Source organism: Cupressus sempervirens, chromosome 3, assembly GCF_028749045.1.
Source record: "Cupressus sempervirens isolate cs-2001-9-10 chromosome 3, ASM2874904v1, whole genome shotgun sequence".
Lineage (NCBI taxonomy): Eukaryota > Viridiplantae > Streptophyta > Pinopsida > Cupressales > Cupressaceae > Cupressus > Cupressus sempervirens.
Window position 1 is genome coordinate 197,775,442 of NC_143120.1, and position 25,211 is coordinate 197,800,652.

The 25,211-nt window shown below is 34.7% G+C and overlaps 1 protein-coding gene across 1 annotated transcript in view; it reads left to right on the forward strand.

Moving 5' to 3' along the window:
* Positions 1-2,356: 2,356 nt before the first annotated feature.
* The window catches only part of LOC149565501 (alpha-1,6-mannosyl-glycoprotein 2-beta-N-acetylglucosaminyltransferase), a 195,395-nt gene continuing 172,540 nt past the window's right edge, over positions 2,357-25,211 (forward strand). Inside the window, exons 1-2 of the mRNA XM_089819033.1 lie at positions 2,357-2,564; positions 16,808-17,040. Coding sequence (XP_089675159.1) covers positions 2,552-2,564; positions 16,808-17,040 — 246 coding nt within the window. The 5' untranslated portion in view covers positions 2,357-2,551. The remainder of the gene's footprint in view (positions 2,565-16,807; positions 17,041-25,211) is intronic.

The window sequence follows — 25,211 nt, forward strand, 5'->3', positions numbered from 1 at the left end:
TCAGATTTTCGACACCCCATTAGAAAATTTTCAGCATTTTATCAAAAATAATTGTTTCCTATTGAAAATAACTAACTAATTCATTGTTGCATTAAATATAGAGACAATATGAGTGGGGAACATGGAGTGTGATAATGGTTAAAAAGGTCCATCTTAAATTCCATCAACGTGGAGTATAAAAATGCTTAAAATATGAAACTAAACTTATAAAATTAATTTAACTAATTCATTGCAGCATTAAATTCAAAGACATGGAGTGTAATAATGGTTGAAAAAGGTCCAACTTAAATTTCATTAGTGTGAAGCTTAAAAAGACCTGAAAATATGCATCTAAACTTACGAAATTAATTTTAGAAAGAGTGGTTAACCACTATTGTAGGCTCATACAATTGTCATTATTAGGTGGATTACACCACATTACTGACCAAAGTTTGACTATTAAAATTTAGAATTTATTATTTTGACGATTTCCAAAATTTGGGTGTCATGATACATAAAAAATGGGATTAGGATCACACCTTTTGGATATGGAACATTAAAAAAGGGATACGTCTTGCAATTTCAATAAATAACATAGCTGTTTCCTTCATTTGTACAAATATATTCTTCCATTTCAGCTTGAGAAATTGCTTGAGCCAAAATAATTTGTTTGAATTGCCAGTAAGTTCTTTAAAAAATATTTGTTTACCTATTCTTTGATTGGAAATGACATTTTCTTCATTTTAATGAGTTAATACTAACATGTCTTACTATTTTTTCTATACATTTTGTGTGGTTGGAATAATTTATTACATATTGTGCTAATTTTCTATCTCTCATTGTCCAAGTATGCAAATTTTCCAATTTTTCATTCTTATCATCGTTAGCAGCGTCCGCTATTTGCTTGATCTTCACAACTGCACACAGTGCTCTATTTCATCTCCAACTGCCACACTCCATTGAAATGCCCGTTGAGACATATCCCCATGCCGACCAAGCACCCAACATCACACACTTCTCTTAACTCCTACGCTCCCTTCCCCTGATACACTAACATCACCAATTCTAGTGTGGTCACACATGCCTACACAATCTCAGACAATTTAAGCATGCACAATCTTGGACCAATATCACATATGTCAAATCTACTAGTTGTTGCCTTTTCACATCCACCTTGTGATATTTCATTTTGGTGAATATACTCAAAATTTTGACGATCATATCGACATAAACATTACACTTTCTAATACCAAGTACTAGTATTTATGTTTTCCTTCCACATTTCTCTTCCTTTTTATCGATCCTTCCCTTTAATTTCTCCTTCATTCTCAGTTGCAAACATCATTCTTATTGTCATTATTGCAAACATAACATGATAAGAGTTCATAATAGAAACTGATTAAATAATTTTCTAAATAACCTATTATTGTACTTGCCATAGGCAATGTACTATTGTATTCAGTTCAACTCAATTAATCAATAGTTTTGCACTCATCGATCAATCATAAATAAACATGTGTTTCTTAATTACATATTTCTAAAGTTTCCATAAATATTTATTAATTAGAAATATTATATAAGTGACTTATTTGAATTATGATTGGCCAAATCAATTTGGTCTTATAAGACCCCTTTTTTCACAGCCATACTCCATATTTATTTTTTCTGACAAGATTTTAGGAATATAATCTTAAGATCAAATTTAAATATTTTACAAACTATTTATCTAATTTTTTCATTAATGTTTCAATTAATGTGTGCTTTATTTTAATTAAGTTATTTAATTCTTTTCAATGACACAAATTATATTATATTTTGAAATTTTATTTCTCTATTTCAACTTTGTCATTTAATAAATATAATCTATTTCTTAAATTCATTTATAAATATTTTCTTAGTTAAAAAAAAAAAATCACAACTCAATTAAAATTAAATTTAAAATAAATTTTTATTTTAAAATATGTTGCTTTATAATTCATTTTATAATATTAAAATTATATATTATATAATGAAAAAACATATTATTATTCTTCTATTTTTTTTATCTATGATTAATTATTATAATATTCAACAATTATTTCTATTACAATTATTTTACGACCAATACATACCACTATATAGCACTTGTTATTAATTAAATTCATGTAGTGCACGTATCTATGTGTCGTAATCAACAATCCAAACCTGTTCGAGATAGCGCAGCGACTGCTTCTGTAGGCAATACCCGTATCACACCTCCGTTGCCGAAAGCCGTTATGTCGGCGACGAGATAAGCTAAACCGGCAATATCCGGTGAGGATGTGAGACCGACTTGTCCAGCAGGTGGGCCAGTCGTCGGGAATTTCTTCAAAAGGGTTTTAGCAAAGAGACCCACAACAAACAAAAGGGACGCCACCGCATTCAAGAATTACACCACGTTACAGGATTTCTCCTTTACTTTCCCGCTTTCGATCGACAATATCAGGAATTCATTTGAAATTCTGCTGTTCGTCCACAGTTTACTTGCCTGGTCCAGAGATTGTGAAAAATTTGGAGGAGACTGGCATAGATCGGAGCGGCGTATTTAGACTCAATGGAAAATAATGGTGAGCTCTTGAATTGTTCTGCAATGACATGACTTGTCAGTTCATTTTCAGTAATTGACGTTACAAACAATTCTAATTTCAGTTTAGTGTCCTAGAGGATAGAACGCTGGACAATATTTCTGAACGCTCACTCGTATAATCTGGAGTTCCCCACTCTTTCCGGTCTGCTGTTTTTTTCTCTATTTCATCAGTTTAAGGCGATGGACTTGCCGCACATGGTTTAGAGGGTAGTACTGGTGTAGTTTCTGCCAGTAAGGTTTAAGACTTCTCTTTGGTAGAATTAGGTGCGGGATAATGTAGGCTTCTGTCACGGCATAATCTGGTAAATTATGTTTAAAACATGTGCGATTATAGGAATTGATAATCCATGGATGAGGGCTATCTGATCTTCGTGGTCGCTGCTGAGCGATTTTATAAGGACACCACATACACTCCTTTATATCTATCAATCAACTTTTTACAAGCTATAATGGATTCCAAAGTTATTCTTCCTCGTGAATCTATTTCAAGTCGCGTTCCATTGGCTCAATTGTATTTCAGAGCCATTGAGTTCATATTTAAAACCTCAATTGTTTTTTATATTCAGAATTCTTGAAATTTACTAGAGTGTCTGTGGCTGTAGATCCACGTAAACAAGAGTTTTACCTCAAATTGAGGTAGAAGATAGCTCTATTTTTAAAATAGAAATTAAACGCATATTGTCTGCTACTTGGGCCGAAATTGACGGTTGAACTGACTGTAAACAATTGTTTTATGTGGGTTATCCATTAAAAGTTTCTCTTTTAAGTGGTTAAAAAATCTTTTTTAAAACTTTCTCTCTCTATCTCTATCTATATATATATATATACATACACATATTATACATATCTATGCATTACATGTATATGTATGTATATATGTATCTTTGTGTATCTATCTATATATCTATCAATTTTCCGATATGGACATTCCAAATTTTTTGTTGTATTTTATTGCAAAAATCTTTTAATACAGGCATATTGTCATCAGCTTTAGGACTTCTTCCAATTCTGGACCCTTTTAAGTTCCACCACTCCAAAACTAGGGGGCTTTACTTTCGTTGGGAAGATCCACTTTTCTACAGTGTAGCTGAAACGTTCTTCATGGAACGTACCAGATAACACAATTTGGAGCTATGGCACGCCACTGTTCCTGGCTTAATTTTCTTTATGCATTAAGTACTGAACACCACCTCCTGTTATCCCTGGGAGATTTTTTTTAAAGTTCTTTGCTTAGTTTGACAAATACATAGGCGCAAATCTTCTTTAAAATAGACCACTTATATGAGTTTACATGTTGTTTGCCATTTCCTACAATGGTCTTCTAATTTTCTTGGTTTGAATTATGTGATTTCTGCTTGGACAAGCGTCATCTCTTTTGTTATACAGCTTTACCGGTCTTCCTCCCCCAACATAAATATTGAGCATTGACAATTCAATATGCTGCATTCGAGTCTTCTTTATTCCATCTGGCAAAGCTGCGGAGTTATGTCAAATACAAATGCCTGACATAAAATCTAAGACATTTAATGATTAAATTAGATCAAGGCATTCATCAATGTATATGGTTATTACCATCAATTTTTTGTGTATAAAGTAATGATGTGTATTTGAGTCTGTTTAGGACAAAATTTTACATTACGTTTTAGAATAGATTTTTTAAATTTATCATTGATATAGGTATCTGTATAGATATTATTTCATATAAGCTTCCTGTGAATATTTTCTCATAGTGCTTAGTTTATTCAAATTCTGCACAGAATTAGTTGGATAAGCTGTATTATTTGGAAGAGAGTAAAAATAGTCAAACCAGGGCATTAACCTTACAAATGTTTAGAGACAATCCCTACTGATTTCCTTTTACCCTAGCATTGTGTTTCAGTACTTAAAACTTACAATAAAATCTAATTTATAGAGTGCTGCCTTGCTAAACACACTATAAAATTATACTCACACCAGCTTTTCCCATAATAAAAGCACTAAAATGATATTCTATTGCTTGAAATCTAACTTGTAGGCCTCTGCCCATCCACCCTCTAAACAACTTGCAATGTCTACTTCAATAGCATTATAGCAGTCAAGTCCATCACCTGCTCAAAGTACATGTTATGAAATATGAATTCAACCTGGTCATCAAAAAGAATCCTTAAATTGTTGGCTGCATCTTTATCATTTCCTCTGTTGTTCCTGTTTGGCTCAGGGCAATTTTTCTGCTGTAGGAGGGGTTTGAAGAGTAGTACCTTAATATAGGCTGATTATCTTATCTTTAGATAGTCTTATATGCACATTTTTAGACCTTGTATTGTCTGGGGCCATTATTGGTGCGGAATGGTGATGTCATAGGATATTTTTTCTTGCTTTGAGCTTCACTACAATAGTGTGGCAGTTCTGATTTCGAGCTCCGGTCTTGTAGAGGTCCTTGTTACCTTGAAAAATTGCTACCTTCTATTCCCCCAACTCCCCCATCCTTTCAACCCCAACATGACTATTTAGTATTTATAATAATACTTGGATTCAGTACTTTCTTGTTCACCCATGTATTGTTTACTTCTTTGTCCTTCTACTCTTTGGTTTTCCTTCCCCTAGATGTTGACTATTTATAACTGATTGCTTGTTAGAGTCCTTATTAAAAATTCAAGGATCTATTAAGGGGCCTCTTCCCATATCAAGATACACATTCATACAGTGAAATAGATATGCAGTTTTTCTGAAGATGCCTAAAGGGCGACTAGCAGTGTTAGGATCAACCACAGACAGAAATAACAGTTAAATGCAAATATAAATAATATTAGGAAATAATAAAGCACATATAAGAGAACACAAGACACCAAAATTTAATTTGGTTCACCCAAACCTTGGGCTACGTCCACCAAACAGCAAGTCCAATATTACTACGATCTAGTGATTACAACATGATTACAATCCGTAATCCCTTACAGCTAATACCGTCGCAAGGAGCAATTTTCACATCACCCACAATGAAACAATCCCTAACCCTAAGCCCTTTTATACAAGTATTTTTGTCGCTTTAGAGTTAAAATAGTTACAACATGTCAACCATAAAATGCCAATAAAATAGCCCCAAAATTTTCTTTTTATTGGGGGTTCTGCCTCCAAACCCCTGCTCGGGGCTCGGCTCAGTCCTGAACCTCGCTGAGGAATTATGGAGTATGTACAATACTTCCCAAATCAGTCACCACAAGCTAACAATCTCCCACTTGGGGACTGATCCGGCTCTACACTAAGCAACAATCGCACACTTGGAGACTGATGCTGTAGCTATGTCGCTACTCCATGAGGCTCCCACTGGATCAAACCTCCCTGGACTCTGCTGTTCTTTTATTCTGTTCAGCCTAGAAGACCAGTCGAAGCTGAAGAGGAGTTCTTCTACCTTTGTAAACATATCTGTTGGATTGTCATTTGTATGTATCTTGTCTAGTTTTAACTGTCCATCATCCAAAACTGATCAAATGAAATGGTACCACAACTGAATGTGTTTTGTCTTTGAATGCAGAGCTGAATTCTTCGCAAGATGAATGACACTCTGACTATCTATAAACAAATAATTATCCCTCTGAGGGTGTCCCTATTCTTCCAAGAAGAACTGAAGCTATATCATTTCCTTGGCTGCCTTTGTAGTAGCAACATACTTTGCATCTGTAGTGGATAAAGCATTAACCTTTTGCAAGTGAGAAACCCAGCTCAGTGCTGCTCCACCAACAGTAAATACATAACCTGTAGTACTCCGCCTAGTATCAATATCCCTTGCCAAATCTGAGTCAACATATCCCTGTAAATTAGTAGTAGAGCCCCCAAAATGTAGACACTTACTGGATGTTCCTTTCAAATATCTGAGAATCCATTTGATAGCATTTCAGTGCTTAAGCCCTAGATGACTCATATATTTACTAACGACTTCCACTGCATGTGCAATAACTGGCCTTGTACATACCATAGCATACATCAAGCTTCCTACAGCTGAAGCATAAGGTACCTTGAACATCTTATCCTCCTCTTCGTGTGTCTTTGGACACATCTCCTTAGTCAACTTCAAATGACTAGGTAAAGGTGTGCTGACTTTTTTAGTATTCTCCATAGAGAAACGTTGCAACACCTTCGCAATATAATTAGCCTGAGATAATGTCAATTTCGTGTTCTTCCTATCTTAGCAAATCTTCATACCAAGGACTTGTTTTGCTGCCCCCAAATCCTTCATAGCAAATGAATGTGCTAATTGTCGTTTCAGCCCCTTAATGTGATTCATGTTAGACCTAGCTATAAGCATATCGTCAACATATAAACATAAAATAATGTAGTTGTCATCATCCAAACTCTTAAAATAAACACAATGATCTAAATGACGCCTAGTATATCTATGCTTGTGCATAAAGCTGTCAAATTTCAGATACCATTTTTGAGGTGCTTGCTTCAAGCCATATAAACTTTTCTCTAATCTGCACACTATGTTCTTACCCTTGACCTCAAATCCCTGTGGCTGTGCCATATATATACCTCTTCATCAAATCACCATGAAGAAAGGTTGTTTTAACGTCAAAATGCTCCAAATGCAAATCTTCAATAGTCACAATACTCAAAACAGTGCGAATAGAAGTCATTTTTACAATAGGAGAGAATATCTCATCAAAATCAATGCCCTTTTTCTTTGCAAATCCTTTTACAACTAACCTGGCTTTGAATTTTTTCTTACCTCCATCCTCTTCTTTTAACTTGTAAACCCATTTATTTCATAAAGCCCGTTTACCTGCAGGCAACTTGTATAAATCCCGTCTTATTTTTCAGCAAGGAGTCCATTTCGTCTTTCATTGTAGACTCCCACTGAACCTTAGTACCCACCGGCACAACTTCATCATAACATTCCAGTTCACCAGCATCAGTAAATAAATAGAATACAAAGAGGGAGAAATTTTTTTTGGAGGTAGCCTTGTTGACTGTCTAACATTCACTGGGGTGTGTCGTATTTGTTGTTGCGGTTGTTGCACATCATGAGGAATTGCTGGAACTCATCTTTTGGAGTATTATCCAACACTACATAATCATCTTCTTTCTTCTCATGTTGTTGCAACAGATTTTTGTATAACACTTTCTCATTGAATATGACATTCTTGCCTCTTACAATTTTACGATTTTCAAAATTCCAAAACCTATAACCAAATTCATCAATGCTATATCTAACAAATACACATTTCTTTGACTTAGCTTCCAGCTTGGTTCTATTTTCAGAATTTATATGAGCAAATGTTTTACAACCAAAGGTTTTGAGAAAAGAATAACTCATCTTCTTACCAGTTTATGCTTCCTCTGGAATACCATAGCCCAAAGGAGGAGAGGAACCTCTATTAATGAAATATACAGCAGTAGTGACAGCCTTCGCTCACATGTTTAAGGGCAACCCAACATGTAACCTCATGCTCCTTGCATGTTCCATTATTGTCCTGTTCATGCATTTTACCACTCCATTTTTCTATGGAGTCCTAGGAACAATTTTTTGTCTACGAATACCATTAGTGGAGCAATCATGATTGCAATATTCACCACCATTATCAGATTTGGGACATTCTAATTTCTTATCAGTCTCATTTTCAACCAAGCATTTCCATTTCTTAAAAATTTGAAATACATCAGATTTCTGTCTAAGGAAATAAATCCATACTTTTCTAGTTGCATCATCAATAAATGTAATATAATAATGAGAGCCACCAAGGGAAGATACCTGAGCTGGTCCCCATACATATGTATGCACAAGCTCTAATTTCTCACTTTTATTTTCTTTCTCAGTCTTCACAAAACTCACTCTCTTTTGTTTTCCATACACAACTTTCACAAAAATCCATATTAACACATTCTAGACCTGGTAAAACTTTCTTTGAATGAAGTAATTTCATACATTTCTCACTCATGTGCCCAAGTTTGTTGTGCCACAACACTGTATCATAATCTACAACAGCTAATTGTTCTCCCTGCTCAACGGCAGCAACTATTCCTAAACATTCATTTTTCTCTGAAACAATCAAAGTAGAAGGAACAGTATGACCTGTACAAAGATATAAGGTTCGTACCTTTCACACCTTTTGCTACTACAAGGGAACCTTTTGAAACTTTACAATTTTTCTCATTAAAAATAACTACACAACTCTTATCACCGAGTTGCCCTGCTGAAATTAAATTCCTACTCAACCTTGAAACATGTCTTAACTCATTTAGTAGCCAATGATTCCCATTCTGCAACTTAATCTTAACTTTTCCTTTTCCAACAATCTGATAGGGTTCATTATCCCCCAAATAAACAAGCCCAAAACTCCTTGGACATAATTGATGAAATAACCTCTATGAGGTGTAGCATGAAATGGAGTTCTAGAATCTAAAACCTATGAATCATCAATTCTTTCTAAAGAAAGAAGCAAAGCATCCTCTTCGAATTTGTTATTTACCACATTTGCCTCCTTGCCTTCATCTTGCGTTTCTCCTTTATTTTTCTTTTGAGTCCAACAATCTTTCTTCTTATGCCCTGGTTTCCCACATTTCAACAGTCATTTGGTCCTCTTGTTTGAGACCTCTTCGCCTTTGATTTTCCTCTTGATTTCCCATGATTTCAAGAATTGTTTCCTCTCTTAGTCATTCTGCCTCTACTTTGTGCGTTCAAAGCTCTTTCTGATGTAGATCCACGTGATGTCTTCCTACAAGTTTCCTCACTCAAATTAACACCGATCACATCATCATATTGTAGGGTATTAGATCCAGAGATAGAATTATTCACAACCATTACCAAGCCATTCCATCTTTCAGGCGAAGAACACAAAATCAAGAGTGCCCTAATTTCTTCATCAAAATTAATACCCACAGAAGATAACTGACTAGTAACAGTATTAAACTCATTTAAATGATTTGTAACAGATCCACCTTTTGCCATTTTCATATTAAATAAATGCTTTATGAGAAATACCTTATTTCAAGTAGAGGGCTTTTCATACAGTATCGTTAGGGTTTTCATCAACTCTTCTATCGGCTTTCATGTCACTTATGGTGCCAAACATAATCGAATGCTTCCAAGTGTCTTTTTGTCTAAAAGATCCCAGTCCTCATTTGTCATAGTTCTCTGATTCTTGGATTTTCCTTCCAAATGCTTCCATAAATCCTTCTGATAAAGATACTCTTCCATTTGCATTTTCTATAACTGAAAATTCTGCCCATTAAACTGGTCAACCTTTGGCTTACCCTTATCTGCCATTGCTCTCACTCAACTGCGAGACTTTCCTGCAGAGGTATGAGGCCCCAACCTAGCCCATCATAGTATTTTATTTATGTTTCAGAGACTTTATATTTTGAGACCTTGTTATATGTTGGACCTATTTTGGATTTTTTTCAAGCTGTTTGATATTATGTGATGCTTTATTTTTATGATGTTAGAACTTATTGATGATGCTTGATGATTGTTTACATTCATGTACTTGGTTGGTTATTTTATTAAGTATGAAATTATGTTTGAATGCAAAAGATTAGATGGATCATATGTTTAAAGATCATGAAATGTTGCAAATGGTCATATCATGCTTAGTTGATTTTGCTAGTATTATAGAAAAGGAAAAATGTTATTTGAAATTCAATTGAGATATATTTAATGTGCTGATTCAATTACGAATATAAAATGGATTTAGGATTTATATATGCATATGATTTATATATTTTGGACTATGATATGCGGTTTGAGTGTGCATGAAATATAACCATGGTAAAATGGAGAACTAAGACTATACTTTTGTATCTACTGAGAATGCCAAGGCTACACCTAATGAAGAGATCTCATTGTTTAGTATTTTATTTTATGAACATAATGTGAATGAGTGTGTTAGATTAGGTTTGCCACTCGTAATGTTAAGTGTATATTTTATAGTGTTACTTGGCACTTGTATTGTTGTGTATAAGTGGCAAGTCAGCTTTAGATACTGGCAAAAGACATCCAATCTTATTTCTAACCAACTAGAAATGTTTAAGTTATATCCCCTTGCATAAAATTATCAAATGAAGGCTTTCATTAGATTAAATTTGGATTTTAAGTTTGAGGTGACTTTAGAGGGTTTTATTAGAGTTTGAGGGTGTTCTTTTGGTAAAATTAAGTTACCTCCATGTTAGTACTATATGTTAGGGCTTTAATTTTGACTTTAGTTTAAATCACTTTTCTAACATTTTTAAAATCTCATTTTTGAGATATTACGAAAATGGGAAGAAATCTTACCCAACTTCTCACCTTATCTTCAGTGAGTTGGAGTTCCAATCAAATAGGGAAATTTAGGTAGAGTTAAAGTGAGTTTTCCCTTTCATGATGGAGAAAAAGGAGTTTAGTTTCTTATTAAAGGGAAATTCAAAAATAGATTATTCATTACCTACTCTCTAGTTTTAGAGATTTTCTGTTTTCGAAGATTTGATCAAGGAAGGATAGAGGTCTCTTCTCAAATTGGTTCATTTGCCATAGCTTGGAGAAAGGTTGGAGTTTTTTCCATGTTTTAGGAATTATGTATTGTATTGTTTTTCTGAAGAAAAGTTATGTAAATTTGGCTATGGATGCATATGTGTATTGTTCATTGTCCAAGTTGTATTCTTGGGTGTGAGTGAATTTCTATTGTTTATTTTCTTTATCTTTGATTTTGAGAGTATTATGTCATGGGTGTGGAAGGACATCACTCACCCTTGGGAGGGAAGAAGTGGCTTTCGGGTGAAGGGGTTAGTTGGGCTTTTCCCTTGAGTGCAGAGTCTATTCCTTGGAAGGAAGAGGGATACGCATGTGCCAGTACATTTCTATGCACTTTGGGGGTGATAAGGGGAGAAATTTTGTGAGAGTTTGTAATTATTTTGTATGCCTTGTGAAGGCAGATTTGGTTTTATGTATTTGGCTTCTCCTCGGGGTAATAGGCACACCTTCGCCCATTATATTGGTTGCTATGGTAACCTGTTGTGTATGCTCAAAAAGGGTGTCAAATGTTGTTCATGTAATTGTTGTTACCCAGTTGGTCTTGATTCTCCAAGCTCGGTGGGTGGTTTCATAGAGACCGAGGTTGGGAGGTGAGCTCTCCATGGTTTTTAGTGTTGTTTTCTAAAGGTTTCATATGGATTTGTGTTGAAAAGCTTGGAAGATTTCATTTTGTATTGGAGATTTCAAGATGATTTATTATGAATATTTGTAAAAGTTCTATATTGGAAAAGATCACATGTAGATCTTCATATAAATCTTTTTTTGTTGTAAGATCCAGATGTGATTGTAATATTGGAAGAGACATGTCAAAGTTGTGAATACATTTCACTTTAAATTTCTTGGAATATGATTAGATGTATTTGAAAATTTGTAGCAATAATCTGTAAATGATTTGATATGGTTTCTTAAAGTGTTTCAAATTTTAATTTTATTATTATTATTGAGTAGTATGTGTGTGTGTGTGTGTTGTTCAAAATTTGGGCATGACAAAGAGGATAACTGAAAAACAACCTTGCTCTGATACCACTTGTTAGGATTAACCACAGACATAAATAACAATTACATACAAATATAAACAATATTAGGAAATAATAAATCTCACAGAAGAGAACACAAGACACCAAGATTTAATGTGGTTCACCCAAACCCTAGGCTACGTCCACCAAACAACAAGTCCAATATTATTATGATCTGATAACTGCAACTTGATTACAATCCGTAATTCCAAAACAGCTCAATACTGCCACAAGAAGCAATTTTCGCATCACCCACAATGGAACAATTCCTAACCCTAAACCTGTTTGTACAAGTATTTTTGCCGCTTTAGGGTTAAAATTAGTTACAACACGTTGGCCATGAAATGCGGATAAAATAGCTCCAAAATTTTCTTTTTCTCGGGGGCTCCGTCCTTGAACCCCCGATAGCTGGTGCCTGGCTATGTTGGGGGCTACCACTCCCAAACCCCTGCTTGAGGCCCAGCTTGGCCCTGAACTCTGCTGAGGAATTGTGGAGTGTTTACAGTACTTCCCTAATTAGTCACCACAATCTAACAGGTAGTCCAAATCGAGAGGAAACAAAATAACCTACTAACTTGAGCTAAAACAAACTTAGTTATTGGATTCGTGCCCAGGAGGTTGGATTCGGATTTGGATCCGATCTGGACCCAGAGTCGTGCCAGGATCCGTCTAGATTTTGGTAGGAGCCTTGTTTTGGACTGTAGATCCGTTTGGATCCGCGGACCGTGAATCCAGATGAATCTATAGTCCAAAACAAGGATCTTGCACAAATCCGTCACGGGTCCACATGGATCCTCATGAATCCAGCACGAGTCCACACGAATCTCCATGAATCCCATAGGCCAAACTTGGAATAAATATATATAATGTGTATATATATAATGCATATATATCTATATTTATAAATTATATATATGTAATTTATAAATATAGATATACATTATATATATAATATGATCCATGTGGACTCGTGACGGATTCGTGCAGGATCTTGTTATATATATACACACCATAGTTCGAAGAATCGCGATGATCCATGCGATTTGATTCAACCCAAACAGTTTTTTGTGAATCGGTGAATTGAATCAGTGATAAAAGGGTTTATGAAATAAGTGACTAAATTTCAAGAGTTTTTTGAATTTGTCGATATGTTGCCGATTTGATTCCGATTCATGGCCGATTTATGATTTGATTTGGCCTTGCTGATTCCGATCCGATTCGGATTCTTGTTACTTTGATATATACACATATATATGTACTCTTGTATCCTAATGGGAAAAATAAAAAATTACTAATCCACAAATCCGATTCACGTGCCCAAATCAGATTCGTATCCTGAATTGGTAACAAAGAAAACAAACCAAGAACAAAGATATATTAAAAACAACAGCAATCATGCTAGCTGCTTAGTACATAAAATAATATAACACAGATAACTATAAAGCTGCACTACACCCAAAAAAAAAAGTGCAACAGTGGTACCACAACTTTGGCCTTTTAAAATAGGCATAGCCTCATCTACAACTGTTGACAAGGAAGAAGCCACAAGACATGGAAATTAATCAAAGTGATAGCAATACTAATATAGAATATAGACAATACCAAACAATCAATGTAAAGAAGACCAAAAACATCCATCATATGCTGTAGGTGATGACTTTGGAACAAAATAATGAGGAACAATTCAAATTTTGATGTTGGGTGCGAACTGTATGTGATCAGAATTTTTCTTCCATGAAGAGCGATCAAATATATTAACAATTATTATATTAAACATTAACATAATAAACTGTAGGATACTATTATGTTTGTTACGAAGGGATACAAATAAATAAGGGTTGTGTCTCTTAAGTTGCATCCCTAATGGTAAGGACTAATATATAACTAGCATGACAGTGAGAAGGCAGATAGTACGGGAGGATAGAGACAAAATGGAAAGAAAATGTTACTCAGCAAAGGAATACAATATACATATAATCCTACTCAGTGTCCAGTAGGAAGCTACAGACAATTAGAACAGAGAAGCGATTGACTATTAATTAGAAATCCAAAATATCACCTCATTCAAGAATGATAATGCTGAATATAAAAAAAGACAGGCAGCACAAGGCAGAGACGGAATAAGTAATAGGGATTTGAAGAGAGTCATTAACAGAATGATAGAGGAAAATAGCCGATAGCACTTAATAAAAGACCAATCAACAGCGAGGAGCATACAGAGGACATAAAAAAAATCAATAATATGAAGACCACATGTAAACAAGTTGACATCCTACACACCAGCATTAAAACCACAGTTAACATCTCTATCTATGGGGAAATGGATGATAATATGGGTGAAAGAAACAAGTTGCAGCATTTATTCTTTGGCAAAGTTGAAAACAGTTGGGAGCCAAACAATTGGTAATATCCATGCTTGATGCGTGCAGCCGAACACTAGAATGAGATGTTGTAGTCATTCTTTGGACTGGGGTTTAGTCACCGCTTATCATTAGCACCCACTACAATATAAAGTAGTCAAGATATAGTTGTGATGATGTTGCTAAACATTAATAGAGAATGTATCTGACAATATAAATTATGTGGGGTATATCCAAAAGAGTCATTAAAAAAAGACCAATTATATATTTAGCAAATGATTAAAGTCCTAGGGGAGGAATCTAGGAAAGCAAAATGCTAAACCAGAGAGGCATTGAAAAGACAATGAATTCATTCTTAGTAATAAGGAGAAGAAATGATGGGAAAAGAGACTAAACTTCTACATTTGTATGAGGTCTCATTTGTCAACCTTTATCAAAGGAAGCAAAAGGCAATTAATTATGGGTTGAGTATCTGTATTGTGCAAGATTGAAGAGCAAATTTGTCATAAATTTCATAGTTCCTAAGTGAGGACATTACAGAAAATAACCTAGTATTTATTATATGGTAATCAAAAGAGTCGACTATTCAAGCACAGTAAATGACTCCATTCAATATAATGACAAATCCTAATCAAATGATACAGTTATTAGGACTTAGTCTCCAATTCCTGAGAACCTCATAGAGAGCTATCCAAGAAAGAAACTAAACATATCTACCAGGAGAATATCAAAGCGTGTTTTACTGTATATTGCCTTTCTCACAAATTGGGATCCCACAAACTAAACTAACCAAAGCAAGAGCACCTAAATTGGAGCAAACTAGACAATTAAGCAACAAAACTTCAAGTCAAATGACTCAAGGCGGATCTACAACTTGACTTTTCAGAGAAAACTAAACTGAAACAACTTATCCACTCATGAGTATTGACAATATTTAAATCATCCTCACATCCTTAGAAGCAACCACCCTCCTTAGCATGTTTGATTTGGCAAGCAAGGACTGGTTATTGTCTCACCTCATCATCAATGGCCTCTTACATTGTAGAGTACCAGAGTCAGCCTTGCTTTCTGAACACTTTCCAATTCACAAATTGTTTCATTAGAAGTGATTGTAGAGCCTGCATTGTTATATCATTCACATTGGCAAAGTTGATATCCATTGAATGAACACTGTAAGCCCCAAGTTATTACCAGCAAATCACATCACAAAAGTGATTTAAGTCCATGATTAGAAGAAACCTTGAGGTTGTCTTAGTTAATCACACAAGCATAGACATTGTTTAGCATCTAAGCTTCCTTATTCAAGAGAGAATTTGATATTTGGTGTTTCATCCTTGTATACTAAGTGTTTCATCTTGCATGTTGAAGTGGTCATAAAACTCACATTGACATGACCTTTTATATCTTAGAAAAAACTCATTGGAACTATATGCATCAAAGAATTTCTTTGGCCAAATTTTTTGAGCAAGAGTCAATTGGTTATATTTCCAGGTGAACTGCATGCTGATGATTGATTCCTGACGCAGATTAGCTTAATAGTTTCTGGATATGACCATATAAGTGATTATTTTTTCCATCAACGATTCAGACCATACTTAAGGATCCATGATCCATCAGTTCTCTTGTCTAGTTGTAACATTATGATGATGGATCACGGAGTATGATGCCTAAAGTTTATGAAAAAATTGCTTACATGGTCAAATCCCCAAACTATCAAGCTAATCTATAATGGACTGGAAATTTCATTCGTTCAATCCTGGTACAGAGTTGTATGAATTGCTTTCAAAGTTAAGTGCCCTCGTATATTTTTGCACGATGGAAAGCCCTTATTGAATTTTCACAACATATTAATGCTTTTGTGGCATGTGTTATCTGTATTGAAAATAAATATATGAAAATTTGGCACTCTTGTCTCATATTTCGGTGGGATCTTCTAAAAGCTCCATTTTTGTGGACAACAACTTCACAGCAATTGAAGTATTATAAAAAACTTTAGACAGGAAAGTGACCTGATATTGGAGATTGAATAAAAGTCAATTCTTTCCTATTTTTTGCAGCTGGGAAGGCTGTGGTCAAAGATTTAGAAATTATAATATAAGGATAGGGCAACAAGTATCACCCTCCCCTAATATTCTTTCTGTTCTTAGGGAGTACAATATGCTCTTAATTAGTTAGAACTGAGAATCTAGGAGTGGTTTAGGATAAGCTAAATTAAAAATCTGGTCAAAAGGTCCTTTGAACATGTTCATGGAAATTTGCTATATCTAATCAGACTATCGTACCTCTTGTTACATTAACATTATTCTTACTAATCTATTTGTGTCTTTATATTGCAATTCTAAATAATGTGTATGTTTCTTGGCAGCTCATCCAGCTGGCACACAAAATAATACTGAATACCTTGCCCCTCCTCCAGTCGAAGGTGTAGCTGGTGGTGGGACAGGCTATGGTTGGAATGATGTTAGCCTGAAAAGTCCTTTTCCTCTTTCCAAAGTTATAGACTCAACAAGACTGCCAACCCAAGATCTTTTGCATGTTTGGGGCATGCCAAGTACAGCAACAGTTGGGCATCAAGAACCTCCAAGACCACTTGAACCTGTAAGAAGCCTGCACAATTATATTTTTAATATATTTGAATTCACCATTTTAGATGTTAATAGGAATGAAGATGAAAGTAATTCATAAAATTGTTTAATGAGAGTGATATGCTACTTTTCTTAACTAGAATGTTTTGTAGTCTGTCTCATGGTGTGTTCTGATTGCAAATAAATTGATCCACGTAATTGTGATAATTTTTTCTATAGCTCATAAAAGTGTATGATAACAAACAAATGTATGGATAGACTGTAAATATATCTTTCCTCCAAGTATGTTCTTTGGTAATCCTGTGGTTTTATTATCACCTAGATCGCCTGTTTGAGTTTGGTTCCAGGTTCAGGATCGGGGGTTCTGCTAAACATTTTTTGGGTTTTGGGTTCGTTAGTATAAAAAATACATAAAAACAATTCTACAGACATACTTACAGCCTTGAAGCATGAACTAAGATTAGGATCACAATTTATCATGTAGCACCATATAAACAACAAACCACCATAAACTAGAATTCCATTTAAATTTTAAAACATGCATGATAAATACGCATCATTCAGACTTTGTTATTTCCGAACATGAAACATACATACTGTTAAGATTTGCCCAGAAGTATTAGATAAACAGCAATACGGAATAACCAAAATGATACAAGAAACTCAAAAAATTACCTTGGGAAAACCCTTTCAAAATTGAACGGAAAAACCTAGCCACACAACAAAATATCACTATATTAATCATAAAATGTTCAATTGTACAACGCCTTTCGCTTGATGTGATATATACAACACATAGATAGGCTCTTCACATTACAACTGAAGGTCTCTTGAGTTTCCTAGAATATGACTTTATTTTCATATCCAATTCTTTATATTTCTGACCCTCTACACATGACACGTCTTAATATTTAATATTTTTATTTATCATAAATGTCCTTTTTAGCTAAAGGTGATCAATAACGGTATCAATGCCTAGAGCTAAAGATCTCTATCGCAGCTACAATCTTCAAAACTCGTTAGTGAGAGAGATCTTTAGCTGAACAATCCCACAAGGCTTCAACCAAAATGTCAATGATAAAATCCAATCACATAGATCCTATAAAATTAATGGAACCACTCAACATAAAAACCCTGCAAGAAGCACAACCAGCTCTCATCACAATTTATCAACATGATGATGTTATGGAATCTCTCAACATGACATTAAGAGAACAATTTACTCATTGTTAATAATCATGAAATCACTCAACACAATAGACCTGTAACAATCACTCATAGTCATGGAATCACTCTACATGATAGATGTAAATATTTACTCATAACTAATAATCATGGAATCACTCAACATGAAAAAAACTTGCAATAGTCACATTCATCTTTCATCACAGACTCACTCAACGTGATGCCATGATGGAATCTCTCAGCATGACAAACTTGCAAAAATGACAATCACCTTTCATCACGGACTCGCTCAATGTGATGTCATGGAATCTCTCAACATGACAAATTAGTGAGGTTTACAACCAACATTTTATCACAGAATCTCTCAACGTGATACAGTTATGGACTCTTTGAACATGACTTCCAACTCTCATCATAGAATCTCTCAATGTGTTGACATCATGGACTCTCTCTACATGATATTCACTATGAATCTCTTATAAGTGAGAGTTATCAGGTTGTCCTTACAATTTATTATTAATTTTATGTCAATATTAACTCGTAAAATCACAGCTGAAAACTCTTTTCCAACACGAATCTCAAATTTTACAAATACCACAAGCATTAAAAGCATGTATAAGAAAGAAAAGGATATTATAAAGACTCCCACTCAACCAAAAAACAATGCTCGATGAAGTTGAGCATCTTCCTCTAAAGATCATTGTTGTTTTTGATAAGATAAACAGGTTTTTAAGGATCCTGAAACCCATAAGTTTTACAAAAAACAAGGCTGATAATAAGCAAAAGAAACCCAGCCAAAACAGAGGTCCAACAGCTGGAAAAAGCCCGAAGGCCCAGCCCAAAACAAAGGCCCACAGAAAGGCCAGAAAACAAACAAACTAAAACAGACTACAGAAAGCCTGTCCAAAAGCCAAAAGCCAGAAAGACGAAAATACAAAAGACAAGAAAACATTGTTGTTACATCGTGTAACCAATAGAGATTAAATTGACATCAACTTATCATATAGATCAATCAAGGACTGCTTTGATCAATGCAATAAGATCAGGATAGTATCCTCCCTCTGAAGCTAAATCTATCCCTTTGAATGCAAAGCAATCTCATCTCATTGCTTCATCTTGTAACAAAGAGAGATCATAAAATCAACCCATCATAGAGATTAATGCTAAAAGCATACACTATTCTCAATGACTTAACAATTACTTATTTCTTTGTGATCTTAGCGCAACAATAGATGATCCTTAATTTAGAATTCAATGCAGTTGTTCTTCTATATCATACATGCAGATAAAAAAATATCTAACAAATACTTATCACAATGAGTATGTATAACAAGGATCTTGATCATATACTGATCAAATACACAAATTGACTTTTCTTTTTTCTATTAAGTATATAGGATCAACAGGGAGCATCAAAAGAAGAGTGAGCTGGGGCAGAAAAGCATTCAGCCAGCAATTACAAGAGCCCCAGACAGTAAAATAGGGGGACTTTCAGCCATCCTATCACCTCAGACAGTTTGTACATACCCATATCAACATTTGGGAATATCCCATTACATTTTAAGAGAAATAGACAAGATTACAAACAGTGCAAAAAGAAAAAACTAGGAACTTTAAAACATTTAGTTCCACCCCTCTTCATAACTAGTATTATCATCATTAAGAGACCAACCATCAGACTCAGCTTCCTTGTTGCTGGTGACAACTCTGTCTTGATTATATGAGTCCCAATCAGAGTGCTCTTCCTGTGTAGGTCCACTATTGGCTTTGCTTTCCAGGTTATCAGTTTGCGGCTCAGCACTGGGAGTGCTCACATAGTCCTGTTCCACTCCCTCTCTATCAGTTTCATTGATGTTACTTTCGGCTTCAGGTTCATTGAACCAAAAATTCTTGATGTCTTTTTGAAAAACTATCATAGCACCTTCTTGAATCAAGGAATTAAATCTGTCCTTTGGCACCTCCATAACAGCAGTCACCTGTGACATTATGTGAAAAAAGGTGAGTTTATGATTAAACTCAGTAAGAACGCGAGGTCTGGATTGAAAAATATCTTCAGTCCTTTGCTTCCAAATGAACCGTAGGATCTCAAAAGTTAAGATAAAACAGAATTTGTTAAGATGCATGTCAAAGGACTCAACAAAACCAGTTATGGTATTAAAGAAAGATATCCCAGGATGAACATTCCAAAACCTATTTATTACCAAGGAATAAAGCCCAAATCTTGGAAGCCTAAGAACAATTGAAAAAAAGATGTTCAAAAGTTTCAGCACAATGACAAATAGAACAAATGAGAAATTTGTTTTCCATTTTGAGACCGAAAAGACCCGACAGCAAGCTTTTTAAGAAGTAAGATCCATCAAAAGCAACATTTTATAGGCTCAACATTAGACTGCCAGAAAAACTAAAAAATAGAAAGCCACCTATTACAAGGCTAGTTAAAGCCTCAGACCAGCTTGATATGGTTAATAATGTCATCATCATCATTCAACATCTCATAAATTTGCTTGCTAGAAAAATCCTTTAACATATTCCCATTACTCCATCTAACGTGATTGAAAGAATCATCAACAGAAATAAGTTTACCAGGAAACCACTTGTCCACTGCTTTCTGAATGAGAGTATAGGTTTTCTTTTGAGGTCTAGGAATACCAAATTTGATCTTAAGAACATCCCATCGAATAATACCATTGTCAGCCACAATATCTTGAACAAGGGATATGCTTTTGTTATTCTAAATTTTGGGAGAACAACATTGGGTAAGAGCCAAGGGCTTATCTCTGAAATGCTCCACCAAATAGATCTATCTCTAATAGCATAAGTAGGGTTTTTACCAACAACATGTCTAGAGCAGATAAGAGTTCTAACCTGGCACCATGCCTTCCAAATAGAGGCAAAAACCCTATAACGAAAAAATTTTAAATTCAAAATTTCCAAACACAATGTTGTGGAAAGGAGTATCCTTCCAAAGTTTTCCCCTTTTGACTTGAGGTCTGCAAATCTTGTTTCTAATAAGGACTTTCCAAGGCTCATTCCCATAAAGAGCATTGAGGGTGAAACTCCTTGTAATCTTAGGTCTTTTAACCCAAGACCCCCTTTGTTTCTAGGATAACAACACCATTTCCATTTAACACAATGTCTCTTCTTATTTGCCAAACCATCAGACCATAACATCTCCCTGAGGACTTTTTCAAGCTTATTGGTATGAGCCTTAGCAAAAAACCAAGTAGAAGCATAGTATAAAGCATGGGAGGCACTTTCTGAACCATCTGGACTCATCCAGCAAGGGAAAGAAGGCGAGTTTTCCATTTGAAATGCTTTCTCTCAATTTTCTTATAAATCCAATTCCACCTGTCTGACAAAGAAGGACCAAGAGCAAAGGGAATGCCAAGGTATTTGACCACATGGTTAGGACCAAACTAGTGCCAATTCCTTTCTTTTATCTAGTTGGGAGAAGAATCAACCCAACCAAGCACAGAGGATTTCTGAGGTGCAATCTTTGCTCCTGAAGTCACACAAAAGAATTGCAGTCTAGTAAGCACATTATCAAAGTTCTTGTCTGAGAGTTCCACAAAAAGAGCATTATCATCTGCAAATTGTTCAATACAAAGTTCCTCTTGATTAGGAAGACTTATCCCTTTAATAGGGGGACCAAATACTCCAGCTTTCAAAATGTAAGAAAGAGCATCAACAATAATGACAAAAAGAGCTGGGGCCAGAGGGCAACCTTGTTTAGTAGATCTGCTCCAAAGAATAGGCTCAACCTTGTCTAATAGATCTTCCCAAAAGAATAGGATCAAATAATACCGCATTCACATCAATAACAGTGGAAGCATCAGTGAAATGAATATTCACCCATTTACAAAAGTACCTAGGAAAGCCAAAGGTTTCAAGTCCCTTGAAAACAAAGGGTCATTCAATTCTATCATAAGCTTTTTCAAAGTCCAAGAGAATCATTTTGTCCCTCCATCTTTGCTCAGTGCATGGCTTCCCAGTTTAAGTAACAAAATTGATTTCATTCAAGATATCAGTAAGTCTTCTAGCCAGTAGCTTAGCAATAATCTTATAGGAAAGATTAAGGAGATTGACTGTTCTCTAATTTTCCACTTGAGACATGTTCCCATCTTTGGGGAGGAGCTTAATAACCCCTTTGTTTATATTCCTCCCAAGAGAGCCAAATTCAAAAGCATAATGATAGACCTACAAGAGTTCTTTTGCAATCTGATCTTTATTTTTTTTAATAAAATTCAGCCCGCATACCATCCATACCAGGGGTTTTGCCATTAGCCAAGGAACCAATGGTGTTTTCAGTTTCTTGAATGGATATCTCTTGGCTCAAGTTTCTGGCTTGTTTATCATTGATCTTATTGTGAATGATCATAACACATGTTTGAAACATATCATGATTAGCATCACCATGTTCAGATGAAAAAAGATATTTATAAAAGGTAAGAAAGGCTTCCAGAATTTTAGAGTTACAGCTAGAGAATTCTCCATTCACTTGAATACCAGTGATCTCCTCCCTCCTTTAACCAATTATGATATTGAAAATATAATTGGAACCTCTATCCCCATCATTTAACCAATTAGCTTTAGCTCTAATTTTCTTCCCCTGGATTTTATAGTTCGGAATTTTTCTAAGCATGTCCTTAGTATAGATAAGCTCATTCTGCAGTCCACTGTTATTACCCTTTTTCTGAAGTTCACTTACCACCTCATTTAGTTTTTTCTGGTACAACTTTTCCTTGTAATATCAGTCTCTGGCTTCTTTAGTTCCAATAGTTTGGCAGGTTTTTTTCTAGCTCTCAACCATCCCATCCCACTTTTGAATTGGATTACACTTAGCATTACAAAACTTAGAAAGATAGGAGGTCTTGATTGCTTCAATGTTGTCATCATCATTATTAAGCGAAACATTCAATTTGAACAATCTCTTCTTAAAAGTTTTTCTGTCGACATCAGTGAGATCCTTCCAAGTAATACAGACAGAGATGGGTGAATGATCAGAAATGCTAGCAGGGAAGACCTGAATGGGAGAAACCCCATGTTTCTGGACAAGGCAAAGATCCCTATCATTCAGGTATATTCTATCAAGTCTACAATAAATTCTATTTTTGTTGGCTTGATTACTGCACCAAGTAAACCAAATGCTATCAAAAACCCCTTTCATATTCTCAAGAGGGTCAATCAAAGAAAATCTTCTTTTAAATTTCGACTAGAAGAAGAGTTCATTCCCTTTCCATTCCATTTTATTGCCCCCTATTTTGTCTTGATTCCCTTCAATCATGTTAAAGACACCAATAAAGGACCAAGAGGCCTGTGGAAGATTAGAAGAGAGACGATCCCCAAAAAGGGCTCTCTCTCTCTCTCTCTATAGTCATTAGCGTAAAGTTTTTATATATAATTGGTGTAAATCTCAATTTCTATATATAATGAATTGAAAGACTTTAGATTCCTAAGGTAGATATGATCATACAATAATATCTTAATAATAATAATTGAGTTTTACAATTAATTAATATAAGAAAATTATATATATTAATATCTTGTTTATGTATGTATTGAAAAATACACTATAGCTTATATGTGATGGGAATATACTTGATTGCCTTGGTGATTGATCGAGTATATCCATCGCATTATATATATATATCAGAGAAGCGCAGCGGAAGAGGACATGTCCCTTAGTCGGGACTGTCCAATCGGCAAGTATAATGTGCTTACGGCACCAACAGACCAGAATCAATAATGCCGATAACAAATCATTTGATAAAGGTGGTAAAGATAAATAACAAAGGGTTATTATAAAATGCTCGACTTATATTAGTAATATAAAATACATATATATGTATATACGTATGATATTATATATATAATATTATATGTATATATGTATATGATATATATACAATCAATGAGCAATAGATAATAATGTAATAATGTATAGATATACATGATAGATCTATAGACACAAATTAATTCCAATTTCTCACATGGCTAACATATTTAACACTCCCTCTTTAGCAAGAGGGAAATTGGAAGAAAATAAAAACAACTTGCACAATAAAGTGTTATCATCATAGTGTTTGGTAAGGTTTAACCCAAGAATCAAAACACAATGGATTTTCATGGTGTCCGGCAAAATCCGACCCGAAGAACCATGAAGGTTATCAATGTGTTTGGCAAAATCCGGCCCGAAGAACAAAGATAACCCTAACTTCAAACATTTTTGTTTGAAAAACATATCAACTATAAATAAAGTCGTTACTTTATAATAGGATCAGAACACAAGAAAGGTCGTCACCTTTCACAACACAAGCTTTCAAGCAAAATTTATATTAATGAATATGATAGTTTAATAAATGCATTTACAACAATGTCATAGCAAGTTTACCTCTGAAGTACACAGTTTTCAACTTTGCAAGAGGCTTGGTAAAAATATCAGCATTTTGCTCATTTGTACTAATTTAACTTAATTTAATAACATCTCTGCCAACCATATCTCTTATATAGTGATAAGGAGTCTTGATATGCTTCGATCGATTGTGGAAAATTGGATTTGCAGAAAGTTTGATACAACTCTGATTATCGCAACAAATCATTGTAGGATTTAGAGGTTTTCCGAATAACCCAAATAATAGTTTTCTTAGCCAAACTTCATGTGCTCCCATGGAGGCAGCTACATACTCAGCTTCAATAGAACTTAAGGCAACAGTTGGTTGTATTCTACTGAACCAAGATATCATTGCTGACCCAAGACTGAAAAAACAACCTGTAGTGCTTTTATGATTTAAGGAGCAACCTGCCCAATTTGAGTCAGTATATCCTTCAAGATTTATCTCAACATTTTTATACTTTAAACCAAAACCAATAGTTCCTTGTAAGTATCTTAAGATGTGTTTGGCAGCCATTAAGTGAATCTTCTCAGGTTTACACATTAAATGACTCAGGACATTGGTAGCAAAGCATATGTCCGGTCTGGTATTTACAAGATACATAAGT